Source organism: Temnothorax nylanderi, unplaced genomic scaffold, assembly GCF_030848795.1.
Source record: "Temnothorax nylanderi isolate EJ_2023f unplaced genomic scaffold, tnyl_v1.0 TNYL_tig0015_pilon, whole genome shotgun sequence".
Lineage (NCBI taxonomy): Eukaryota > Metazoa > Arthropoda > Insecta > Hymenoptera > Formicidae > Temnothorax > Temnothorax nylanderi.
This window is the reverse complement of record NW_027249077.1, coordinates 609,254-621,391: the sequence shown is the minus strand read 5'-3', so window position 1 is coordinate 621,391 and position 12,138 is coordinate 609,254. Positions and strand designations below refer to the sequence as shown.

The window sequence follows — 12,138 nt, the reverse complement described above, 5'->3', positions numbered from 1 at the left end:
TTGACACGCTCAGTCAAAACATTTTTTTTTTTTTTTTTCATGAAAAACTCGCTCTTCCTTCCTCAATCATTATAAGCTTATGCGACAGATTGCACGTGTGAATTTTTGCGTTCAATCACGAGCCGCAGGCGCCGCGATATAGTAACAATAATGGTTCCGTGCCGGTTGGTAACCACGAGAAGATTGAGAGTCGTTTGCGCTCTCAACTGACTGACTGATGGCAGCTTGTGACAGCTATAATATATATAGTAGTGAATGAACGTTGAGCGCGATAACTGCGAGATTATTTATCCGAACGATGTAAAATCGCTTTAGAATCTTCTCGTAGAGCGTCTTATTTTACTAACAGCGTTATGTGTCTTACGCGAGACAGCCCTGCCCTTTCTGCCCTGCTTGCATTCGTGTTCGTGCATTCCTGTTGTCGAAGGACGTTTAATTCGATTAAATATATGGCAAACCTGCCAAACTGCATTTCTCATCCTCGGCTCGCATGACGCAATCGTTTACAGAGTTCAATATTGTTGCAATCTCGTACACGATATCAAATTATCTTTCGTACTTTTACAAATTCTTTTCACATTCTCTACTATAAACATGCGGGTAGCTAAAGGAAGTGACCTTCGACATTTCTTTGGCAATAGAAACAAATCATAAATTATCTATACTGTATTGCAATGCAAAGAAAAATGTAGAATTTGATTTCACATCAATGAACTTCTTTTAATTTAATAGAAATAATTTACTGTTTCTAAAATTTTTAAATATTAAATATTTTATTTACGTTTTATTATTAATTAATCTTGTGTATTATAATTCAATAAGAAATGTATTTGTTTTAAAAATATTTAATTTTATCAGGTTCAGTGATTTTGTAGAAAATGAGTTTTCCCCTGAATAGAAAATCTTGTAGAAGAAAATGCCTTCGGAATGCATCGTAACATTGCATGCTTGTAGAAAGAGAGAGAATAGCTTCGCGCGCAAGCGTGTACGGAAGAAAAGTTTACGGTTACGCATGTACAAAGGTGGAATCCCGCGTCTAACGGTGTTACACGAACAGACGATAAGAACGCCAGAAACGGTAAGAACGCAACAATCGCATTCTGTGCGGATCGGTCAGTTTTTACTCTACGCTTGCACAAGGAATTGAAAATTGTATTATCGTTCGATCGGTTATAAATTAAAATTACATTTTTAATAGAAGGGGTAACATTTCTTTCATACTACATCCGTCAAAGTGTTACGACCAAGAATTCACGAGGATATACCTGCTCGTCAATCGTAAGCGCGATGATGCGAATCTAAAATATCGAAGATCATCCTATCCGGCAGCTCTCCAATTAACTGTTTCAGAGATCGATGGAATAAAAAAAAAGCGCGAAGAAGCCGCTTGGGACTTTCTCGTCTCACAATCAGTTAAGTCGAACGCCCGCGGCCACCGTTGCCGGAGGATTTGATATAGATGTCGAAAGGTCACGCTACGGTGATTTCGTCGCGAATTCTTCCGATCCTTTCCTTCCTCCTATCCGTTCGTCGGCATGAGTTAAGCCGACGGCGTAACGAAGAAGCGAACGGTGAAGCGAAGCGTTGCAAACAAACGGGAAGCCGGGAAAAACAATAATTATTTTCGTGCCACGGTCGTTCGGAATCGTGCTGCGCTCGGCGATAAGGAAATGTGCCGCTAGAAAATGAGCAATCGCCGGTAATTGACGTTTTTCTTTTTTTTTTTTTTTTTTTCAAGAACGCTCAGCGACGATGTCGCGAACCGAAGAGTCCGAGGAGTTCCGCTCGCCTGGGCGGAAAGCTCGTCGGAGGGGAATTCTGTTTCGGCATGTTTGTCCGAGATAGAAAGTCCGCGGTTCGTTCGAGACATGCTTACAGTTTAACGACGTGCTGCTATTTCCTCGAGAAGGAAGATGCGTGACACGTATCGAGTACGGCGGAGCTGTCGGGTCATAAAACGCGCATGATTCATCTGTATCACACCTTGCGATTATTTCCTACTTTCCACACAGTTGGCAGTCCTTGAGAGCCTTAAGTTCTTTGGCGGAGAAAGAAGTTGCCGAGAATTTGTTTGAAGACACGTGCACGGAGAGAATTTTTTGTTATATTTTACCCTTAAATTCACTACAAACTTGGGACAACTTGGTAACCAAGAAATTTTTAAAATATTATACAAAAGACATTTTACAAACAACGCGATAAAAATTACCATGCAGATTGGTAAATATTGAAAAATTATTGAAATTTCCTAGATATATTTTAGTAAAATTAATCAAATATATTTTATATTTTAATGAAATAGATATTAATATTTCTTATTATGGTGGATATTAATCAGAATAGCTCACATAAAATTCTTGGTGGTACATGTCCCACAACTACCATGATTTCAGGGTAAATTTTAAGAGAAAATTCTCTCCGTGTGGGAAAAGAATATATTTATTCGTCATGAAAATGGATTTGAGTTGTACAAAAAATGAGTGTTACTCGAGCGTTGCAATATTTCCATGTTCGCGTTCCCTAGAGGTCTAGAGGTTACTCATTTTTATATAATGTTTGCTATGCGGAGGGACGAGTGTCGCAATAGCGTCTCATTACTATTGTGTATTCTATCTCCCCCACTCTTCGCGCCTGTGTTTCCGGTATTGCGAGCTCGACATATTCTTACTTCCGGTTTTGGAGTAGAAGGCAACCAACCACGACTTTTCTCATGCAGGCATTGCTATGGTGATTATTGTGGGTGTTCCACTGCGACACCATAGCTATTTTTATCTCCTCTCCCTAATTAGATTAGATACGGAATCTATATTGCTGCTGTATGTACGTCACCTTATCCGATAAATAAATGACTGCCCAATGAGGTTCTCAAGGCAACAGTCGCATAATAATTTGTTATGTTCAAATAAAAATCTATTTTATCATTAACACTAATTATTAATCATTTAACACTAATTATCAATCATTATAATAATCTTATTTGAATAAGTTAATTTCTATTTTTTATTTTTACAATATTTTGCTCCCAAACTAATTTAGTTATCTCGTAATTGAAAGGACGTCAGAAAGGACGTCAACATCGTGATAAAATAATATTGTGTGATCAATAAAATGATGACAGCAGGATCGAGATGAAATTATAGTGTGTCGAGACGCTTCCTGTTTCGGTAGGAAATATAATACCGTTTGTTTATGATAACAACGTGTGTCGTCGACGATTTTCCTTCACGGCTCGTATCAAAAACACAATCGATATGTTACACTGCAGGAAAATTACTTCCGCGCAGTATTTTCCTAACGTGTCCATCGTGCTTCCTTTTCCGGGTGGCCGGATTGAAATGAAAGCTTTTTCATCAGCAGAGCTTTAGATATTCAATTTTTACATTAATAGCACGCTGAGAAAACCATGGCCACATAAAACGCTAATGCCGTATATAATTTATGAATAAGTAAAAAAAAATCTACAATTTATGAATGCGGTAATTTATAAATGAGTAGAAAGATCCGTGATTTTACTTTTGTCTAGACTTCTAGAACATTAGCTATATCGGAGAATAATTTATCTATCAGAGCGTGACGATTGTCTGAGTTTTCTAAAATGCTTTCACGGTGTTTGTTTGATTTATGATAATACACTTTCGTAAGACAAATTTAATTTTTATTACTATTACGAATTTTTGTATTGATGAAAAATTTGTGTCAATTTTTTCTTTAACGGAGTTACGCGCGCGGCGCGTTTACAAGTGGCTGCAAAATATTCAATTCGATATAAGGCTCGAATGTGTAACGCGAAGACTACTATCAACACTTGCGTCAGTAGCACCTGCGCAAGCACGACGAACGAGTGAAGAAAATTGCTTTATAAAGCCGCCCACGATAAAAATGCGAAACATACGAGCGCCTAGACACAAATTACGGATGCCGTAACGAGATTATCTTGCTCGCCCTACATTTTCAATTTTCGTTATAGAAGCCATTGGAATTTAAAGTTCTTTAAATCAGCTGTTACTTATTTAAGCGACTGATGTTGGTATCGAGAAACTTGGAATTTTTGTAGCAGAATAAATACAAAAATACACAAACAAATAAAAAATAAACTTGAGTAAAGCTAAAATAATAAATTCACATGTCGTAAAAGCTAAAACTCAAAAGTGTACGAGCTTCCCTTCGAGATAATACGGCATACATTGTCAAGGTATCAACGTTTATCGAGACAAGTGTTTTTAACATAACGAGACAGATAGCGAATTAATTGCAGCTACGTTTCATCGTAAGTAAAAAAAAAACGAAGTAAAAAAATATCGGTATCGAGTCATACTTTTCCGAGAAAAATTCCACGGCGACGATCGAGTTCTATGTCCGTCCTCCCGGTTACACGGAGTTTCAGAATCTGACTCAATTGTTGTCGATGCATCGCGAGCACTCGCTGTGTTTGCATTTCTACGCTTCGTCGTTTCGTCGTTCGCTTCCACGTAACGATAACACGATCAATCGCGACACTCGTTGCGCCGATGGCAAATCGCGCAATGTCGCCGTTTCTTTAGCGAGAAGAAAGTCGGCTAAGCGAGAAACCAATATTTTTTGCCGTGAGCGACAGCGTCGTAATTAGGACGATTCATTACGGATTTTCGATGACGATTGAGACGAGCTTGCGTCTTTAATGTTGGAAAACGGACGGAATTCCTGGCATGCCATTGATCATGATTTCAAAACCATACTCGGCTGCATTTAACACACGAGGATTCCCGTTGATTTTCTTTTACAAACGCCCGTTGGCTTAAACGATTTTATTGGCTAGACATATATTTGCGCGCGCGATGAGCTGTCCGCCGCTTGACGTAATTCCCGTCAAAAGGGGACTGACCCCCAAATATGATGAGACAGCACTGACATGCACATGCGCCGATTCGCCTTTCAATTTCTATTACGATATGCTTCCCGAAGCCAGACCACCGTATCAATGCATATTAATAACTCATTATTATGCAAAAATAATCGAAAATACATTAAAAATTCGAACGAAATCAAGTCGAATGGTTGCGGTATGAATATATAATCGATACGCACGTCAAATTTCATATTGTTTCACGGATGCAGATGGATAGAAAAAGGAGCGAAAAAATATCTATGTGCTCTTGCGTATAAATATATATATATATAATATTAAATGATTAGAGGCTTTTGATTGGATCGAGAAATAATAACGTGTGCACACATACTTACATTAATATTTAAAAAAATTATGTTATAACTACGATTCATGGACTTTTATTTTCAAACAACTCGCAAATTATATAAGTCATATTTCGTGGATAATGAGAGTGTAACGAAGCGTCGTCGTTACTCAATGAAGTAAATAACAAACACACGTTCAACGATAAATGTCCCGTTCCAAGATGGTTACTGGGCCGGCCAGTCTGTAAATTGTCTGGGAAGCACGTTCGCGACGAATATGTGTGACAAGCCACGATCGATAAAATTGTAATTAGTGTACAGAACTGCGATTGTCTGCTTAGTGAGAATATACATAGAGCTGCGGAGCTATTTTGAGTTGAAATACGTTACGTATCTTTCCGTTCAATTATAAATTAGCATAAATATGAAATTCAGTAAACATTTCCATTGAATCTTATCGACACTTTTCCGTAATGTGTTCGTGTTTTTCCGCGTCTCTTGAACTGAAAGTAATGTAATCTCGAAAGTATTAGAATACCAGGAAAATAACGTCGAAGATAATTTCAAAGGTATTAATAGTTTCGGAAATTCCCCGAGAAATAATTCTGACGAGAAACGCAAAGCGTCGTTAAATTTACATTCAGAAGAGAAACGTTGCTCCAAAAAAAAAATCTATATATATATTTCTACAGACGATTCGTGTTCGGTGTATTAACGGCTGAATATACGGAGGACGATAATCGAGTGGCTCTTCGCAAAAGACGTGTACTTATGGGTATTTACTAGAAATGATGCGATATTTGTACAGGTGCGCAAACCAACTATAATGCCTTACTGCCCAAATACAATGTCCTTTCTCCGTAATACAAGCATACAAATGCGGCGAATCCGCGCGTACGAGTGGCGCTAATCCCTCCATCCATGTTTGCGAAGAGCAATCGAACTGTGACAAGACACTCCAAGTGCGTAACGTTCGAATGCATTTTTGGAAAAAGGAGAAAAAAATAATAATTGCTACCGTTCCCGGCGTTGTTGCGTAAGTCCACCGACGGAAGAATACGATGATCGGATCGATGCGAGATTAAGCGTCTCCGAGATGATGATATCTGCCACGCGATTGACGATTGAATTTATTCCCAACGGAATCGAACGTGTAATATATCGCCGACCTTCTAGGAAACGATAAAAATACCGGTTAGCTGGCGTCGCCACTTCGAGGACCTGCGAAATTACTCGGCGAGCATGTGAAGCTACGGGCGGCCGATAAGAGGAACAATAACTAATAATAAATACACGTCTGAGACGCGACGCGGAGCGTAAAACAGCAACACACGACTGCATGCGAATTGGCATTTATTTGCGGCGAGAAATAGCCTAGGCGTAATGACGTAGAGACGCGACGCGTTAATGATTAGGATTAATTTGTCGGCAATTCGATGCCTTCGCGTGCCGTGCAGCGGAAAGAAAATTCTGACGTGAAAGGGCCGAGGAATTGCCTGACCGTGTCCCATTTTGCGCGCCGATCGAAGACAGGAACGCACGCTGCGAGAATGAAAGGAGCATATGCGGGGCCATTGTTACCGTCGCGAATGCAACGAGCGATGAAAAATAGTTTCTGTCGTCGTTCGCAGGATGGTTAGATAGATATACGCGAGAGTCGTGGAAGAATAGAACGCGATGATTGTCCGAGTGATGGAAGAATTATCGGCTCCGTGACGTGTTCGTCCAACAACGTCGCTATCATGTAAATTTGTCGGTTTCCTCATTTCCTTAGGCTTAATTAGCGCAAGTTGCAACCGTGTCACCATAAGCGCGATGACAAATGACAATACGCGTGATGCATATGTGAATATACGACCATTATTATTCATAATTCAAAGGCTGTCGTACTTTCTTTAAACTACAGATGTTAAGTGAGTTAAAAAAAAAATAACGATTGATTGAGAAAAATACATGTTTAAAAGGGTTCTGACTTTAGATGATTTATTTTGATAAAACCTTTATTTTAAATCAGAAAGCAGTCAATTTCAATCAATGTCAATATCATATTTTAACTAAACATTACTAATTAGGAAGTTGAGAATTAAAAAGTTGCAAATATATAATACTTTAATGTCAACTATTGTAGTTGTCACCACGGAAGAACGTATAAAAAAGCAGAAATGTATTTAGTCGACATCAATGACATTTAGTCGATAAATTTGATAAGCGTGGCGCATATACGTTTCTTGCACATTTCACATAAAAAGAAGCTTCTGAGAATAACATTGTAAAACAAATATCTCTTGTAAACTACGATCATATATTTTCATCCACGATGATAAGGTTACGCAAATAACGGTATTCGCTGTTTAAAAATATATACTTCAGTGTGCCAGTGATATATCATGATTGTATTACGTCGACCATTTCTTTGGATTTGACACGAATATTCGAATAAGACGGAGGATTGCGGACGCGCGGCCCTCAGAAGGACGTAGGCGTCCCTACAATCCCAACGGAGCTTCCTCGCGTTCGAGATCGTAGACGAGGACTTTCTCGAGAACGTGTAATGTACGCGCCATGTAGGCGCAATAAAAATTAATGAGCGGCAAACGACAATAACAGTGTGTTTGGAACATCCTCGAAGTAAAATTTTAAGAAACCACCGTATACCGTATTTCTTTTACAAGAAAATTCTTCAAATCTCTTCCCTTTTGTAAGACTACAACTTATATATGTATAAAGGTTGCGCACTCACCGACTCGGGAAGTGGATAGGAATCCCATAATTCCCTGAGGTCGCCCGTTCCCACGTCGTAGTTCCACGCCATGATATTTCGTTTCCTTTAGCTTTCCTGATAATGCGAGCGTCGTCGGTTAGAGGAACATGGTACTCGCCCCATGAAGGACGAAGGAAATTAAAACGCCGACATGCCGTCGCCACGAGGATCCAGCGTTCCTTGATAATGTCACAAGACCGTCGGTACCTGAAAGCAAAGATATTGTCTCGTAGTCTCGTGATCTAATATTATTGCGAACATTGTTAATTATCTCTCCTTCGTGTGCTAAATTGACGAGAGATTCGCAAATATATAGCGCGCGGTTTAATCACCTTAATTGCGTTAAAGAAATCTCGAGAGATCCGCGGTGGATCTCCCCCTTGGACTAAGATTAAAGTCTTCCTTCAAGATTATAATAGAAACTTGCTATTTAGAGAAAATAAATTCAGGGCTATATTCGTGATCTTCGGTTAAAATTAGATCGAGAAGAGCGAGAGATAAGAGGAATATCGCGCTTTCGTGGCATATAAATAAAATGAAGGAGAATAGAAAGAGACGCGCGCGCGTCTGGATGGAACGAGGTACATATACAAGTCTCGCTCGATAACAGACAGGTCGGAAAGTCGTTTATATAAGTGTCATTAAAAGATCTAACCGGACGTCGGATGCTGATGCGGTAAGGAGGATATCGATAAACGAACGCGACTTACAGATTAACACACATGCACATGCGCATCCGTGAACTCAGCGCCGGCATACGGTATCGCGCGTGTCTATTATCCGCCGCGGCCGGTTTTGCGTTTAATGCCTTTTGTCCTATATTACGAGATGATGCATAGCTGCATTACAGTGCCGCGGTGCGTTCTAACGAGTTCAATGGACCTGTCTTTATGGGCTAAGTATACCATTCGCGAGAAAGAGAAGAGAAAAGAGTGTGAGAGAGAGAGAGAGAGAGAGAGAGAGAGAGAGAGAGAGAGAGAGAAAGGAGGGGAGCTGCTCCGACTGTTGCGCGGTAACGCGAACGACATCACGAGATTGCGAGAAGTTACGTTACGTGCATCAATTCGTAATCTTCTATCTTACGTATTTGTTACAATTCCATTACGCGCGATCTTTTTCAAATAAACGCAACGATGAACGGTTACGTTTCTTAGGTGTGAGCTACAAGTTTCTGAATCCTTTATATTTACGTTGGACAAAAATAAATCTTTAGATAAGGAATACCAATCGAGAGTGTTATCTTGGAGTGCGGCGGGGTATCTCGGAGTATGAAGTTCAATTGAGCCACTTCCCGCGTATGTAACACGCGCAACCGTCCAGAAATCACGGCGGAGGAGGCTCAGGAGAATTCCAATCGGCCTTGCTCACCATTAGAAGAAGAAATTAATTTCTCGTTACGTATAGCGCGCCATGTGCGGCATAAATTCCTTCCTCTAAAATCTGGCCTCTCCTTTATGACTACAATTGGATTCTTTTTACGGCGAGATAATGATTCCCGATAAGAAAAAAAGATCCATGCATAAGTACTAATTGTAAGTAATCTTTGAGTTTGATAAGACTCCTGCTGAAAGCTGATGTTATGTACACGGCATCGCAACAGCATGGGTGATGCGAGGATTATATGCCTCGATGTATTCAATCGCCGATCGTGCCGTGGGATATAATCGCAAGGATAATCGCGAAAGGACATCGACAACAATCGACAATTACGTATATGCATTATTTCAGATGCGAAACGGGCTAAAACGTTAATTATACTAAACGATGTAGATACAGTTATCCTGCTTTCTCATCAAGCGTGCGCATCGCTCGAGAGTTATTTTCCAAGCATTACGTTTACTACCTATAGATAACGAAAATTTTATTTCTTATCTTTTTTTTACGTCAATGAAATGACAAACCTGCGTGACTTCCTCTGAGAAAGGCATCCGTGAAAAGATCAGATAAATATAGTTGAAGGATGGGAAGTTGATTAAAAAATTGGCATTTGCATGCGAAATTTTAGAAAGGTTTTGGTTTCTCGGAACATAACATTCGGTTGCCTCGGGTAAAAATTAAATTTTTCAACAACTATTATTATTGATTTAATTAAATCAGATATTTATATCCGCGCGATGATAACGTAACAATCTGTTACTTAATATTTGCATCACCTCGTATCATATGTCATATTACGGATATATATATTGCTATCGAAAACGCTCTCGAAAATTATTTCCGAACGTATATCTATTCCATTTACTTCCACGAATAAATCATCGTTTCGAAGGTCCGCTGATAAACGATTCCAGATATCAACTTTGGGCGTCGTTCCTCTTCGATTTTATTTTTTTTCGTCGGAAATTTTCAACCGCGTTCTATCTCACGAGACATACATCTACATCTCTTCGTTATTTTATTTCTAAATAACATAGCTTATTCGCGCTAAATGTCACTTCCAATGCAGTCGTCCGACTCGACTTTTCGATCCGACCGACCTTTCGACGAGCGCGAGCGATTCCACGTAATCGCCGCCGATGCTAATCGGTAAACTGGTATTTCCGGAAAGAAAAGGAGAGATATACCATCGATCGGACGGACGGGTAGAATGCGCGAGATTCGCGCAAATGCGACGAGCACGTGAAGCGTTCTTATCGCGGACACGATACGTCAAACTTATAAATACTATTTTCAGCGCGGCTTTATCGCTAAGAATACGCTTCGTTTCGTACCTTGCTTCGGTACGATCGGTACTACGCGCGAGTGGAGCGTTCCAGGAAATCGCTGCCGGCGAATAAGATCCACGGTACAAGTCGCTGAACGAGACAATAAATTTTATCACAGTGGCTACACAGTAAAAAATTTTGTGTCAATGGAAGTCCACTCTCAATTTTGTGTTAAAATAACTCATTCATCGTGTTATTTTTGACATTTAGAAATGTTATAAATGTCGATATAACATTTCTAAATGTCAAAAATAACACGATGAATGAGTTATTTTAACACAAAATTGAGAGTGGACTTCCATTGACACAAAATTTTTTACTGTGTATGGTCAACGAGACGCTACAAATGCTTCGAAGCATTCCTCTTCTCTTTTCTTTCAATGAAGAAAGAAGGAGATCGAAGAAGAACGCTCCAAAGCATTTGTAGCGTCACATTGACCGTAGCCAGTATTATATTATCGCACATCAACGACATCACTATTCCGCGCGGTTTCAACCAAAGACGGATCGATTTTCGTGGCATCGCCGAGAATCGAGGGAGCCGTGTGTCCCGAGAGATCCATCAATCGGCGAGAGGAGTCCCACATTCCGCTGATTTCGCACGCGTGCGTCATCATCTCGCTCCGATCTCGCAGCTGAGAGAGTTCTCTCCCGGGAGCTCATCTCCGCTGTTCTCGAATATCCGCGCGCCCGGCGCGGCACGGCGCGCGGGGTGACCCATCACGCGCGCGATGATAGATCCGGTCGAGTTGTAATCGGAGCGCACCAGATGGAACGGAGCGCCGCGCCGCTCGCCGGCTCGGCTCGGCTCGGCTCGGCTCGGCGGCGCGTGCACGTGCACCGGGTCGTATCCGGCGTCTTTGCGCGCCGCGGCGTCCGTCAAGCAGCGGTACCGGCGCGGGCGCGGCGCGGCGCGCGGAGGATTGACGAGAGGAAGAAAAAGAAGAAAAAGAAGTAGCTGCGGGATACAGTTGTTACTCACCAAACGAGAGACGGGCGAGGGAGGGCAGGGCGTCCTCTCTCGTTGAGACCTCCGACGGGCGGGGAATCACAGATGGTAATTCTTGGTAATTCTCTTAAGTATGTTACGTTAAGGCACAACACTGTATACCGCTCGCAGCCCCCGGCGCGGCGACGACGAGTACGACGACTGCGCCAATGAACGGCGAGGAAAGCGGGACGGCGGCGGGATCGATAGCCAACACCCGTGGTACCAACGAGAGTTGTCGCGCGGAGCCGCCAATCGCGAGGAACCGGCTGTTTCGCAAACGCGCGTACGCACGCGGGCACGCACCGAGCAATTTGTGAGCACTGGCACGTGGTTATCGATTTTCGAATGTTAGCGCGAAGGTCCTGCCTGTCTGCCTGCCTGCCTGCCGTTGGAGAACGGATGTGTGCCCGTCGAGCGGACGGAGCGGGATGCGCGCGGTACGACGTTCTCCGCGTGAATGCGAGAGTGCGAGACCCGGGACCGGCGCGGCGGCCGCACGTGTTGGCGCC

At 41.6% G+C, this 12,138-nt stretch overlaps 1 protein-coding gene across 2 annotated transcripts in view; it reads right to left on the bottom strand.

Moving 5' to 3' along the window:
- Positions 1–12,138, bottom strand: part of Creba (Cyclic-AMP response element binding protein A) — a 27,152-nt gene extending 15,014 nt beyond the window's left edge. Inside the window, exons 1-2 of one of the 2 annotated variants that reach the window (XM_071698219.1) lie at positions 11,621–12,138; positions 7,913–8,140 (exon numbers count right to left, since the gene is read on the bottom strand). In XM_071698219.1, the coding sequence (XP_071554320.1) occupies positions 7,913–7,984 (72 nt within the window). In that variant the 5' untranslated portion in view covers positions 7,985–8,140; positions 11,621–12,138. Of the gene's footprint in view, positions 1–7,912; positions 8,141–10,644; positions 10,745–11,620 lie in introns of those variants that run through there. The other variant, XM_071698220.1, reaches the window with a different exon arrangement.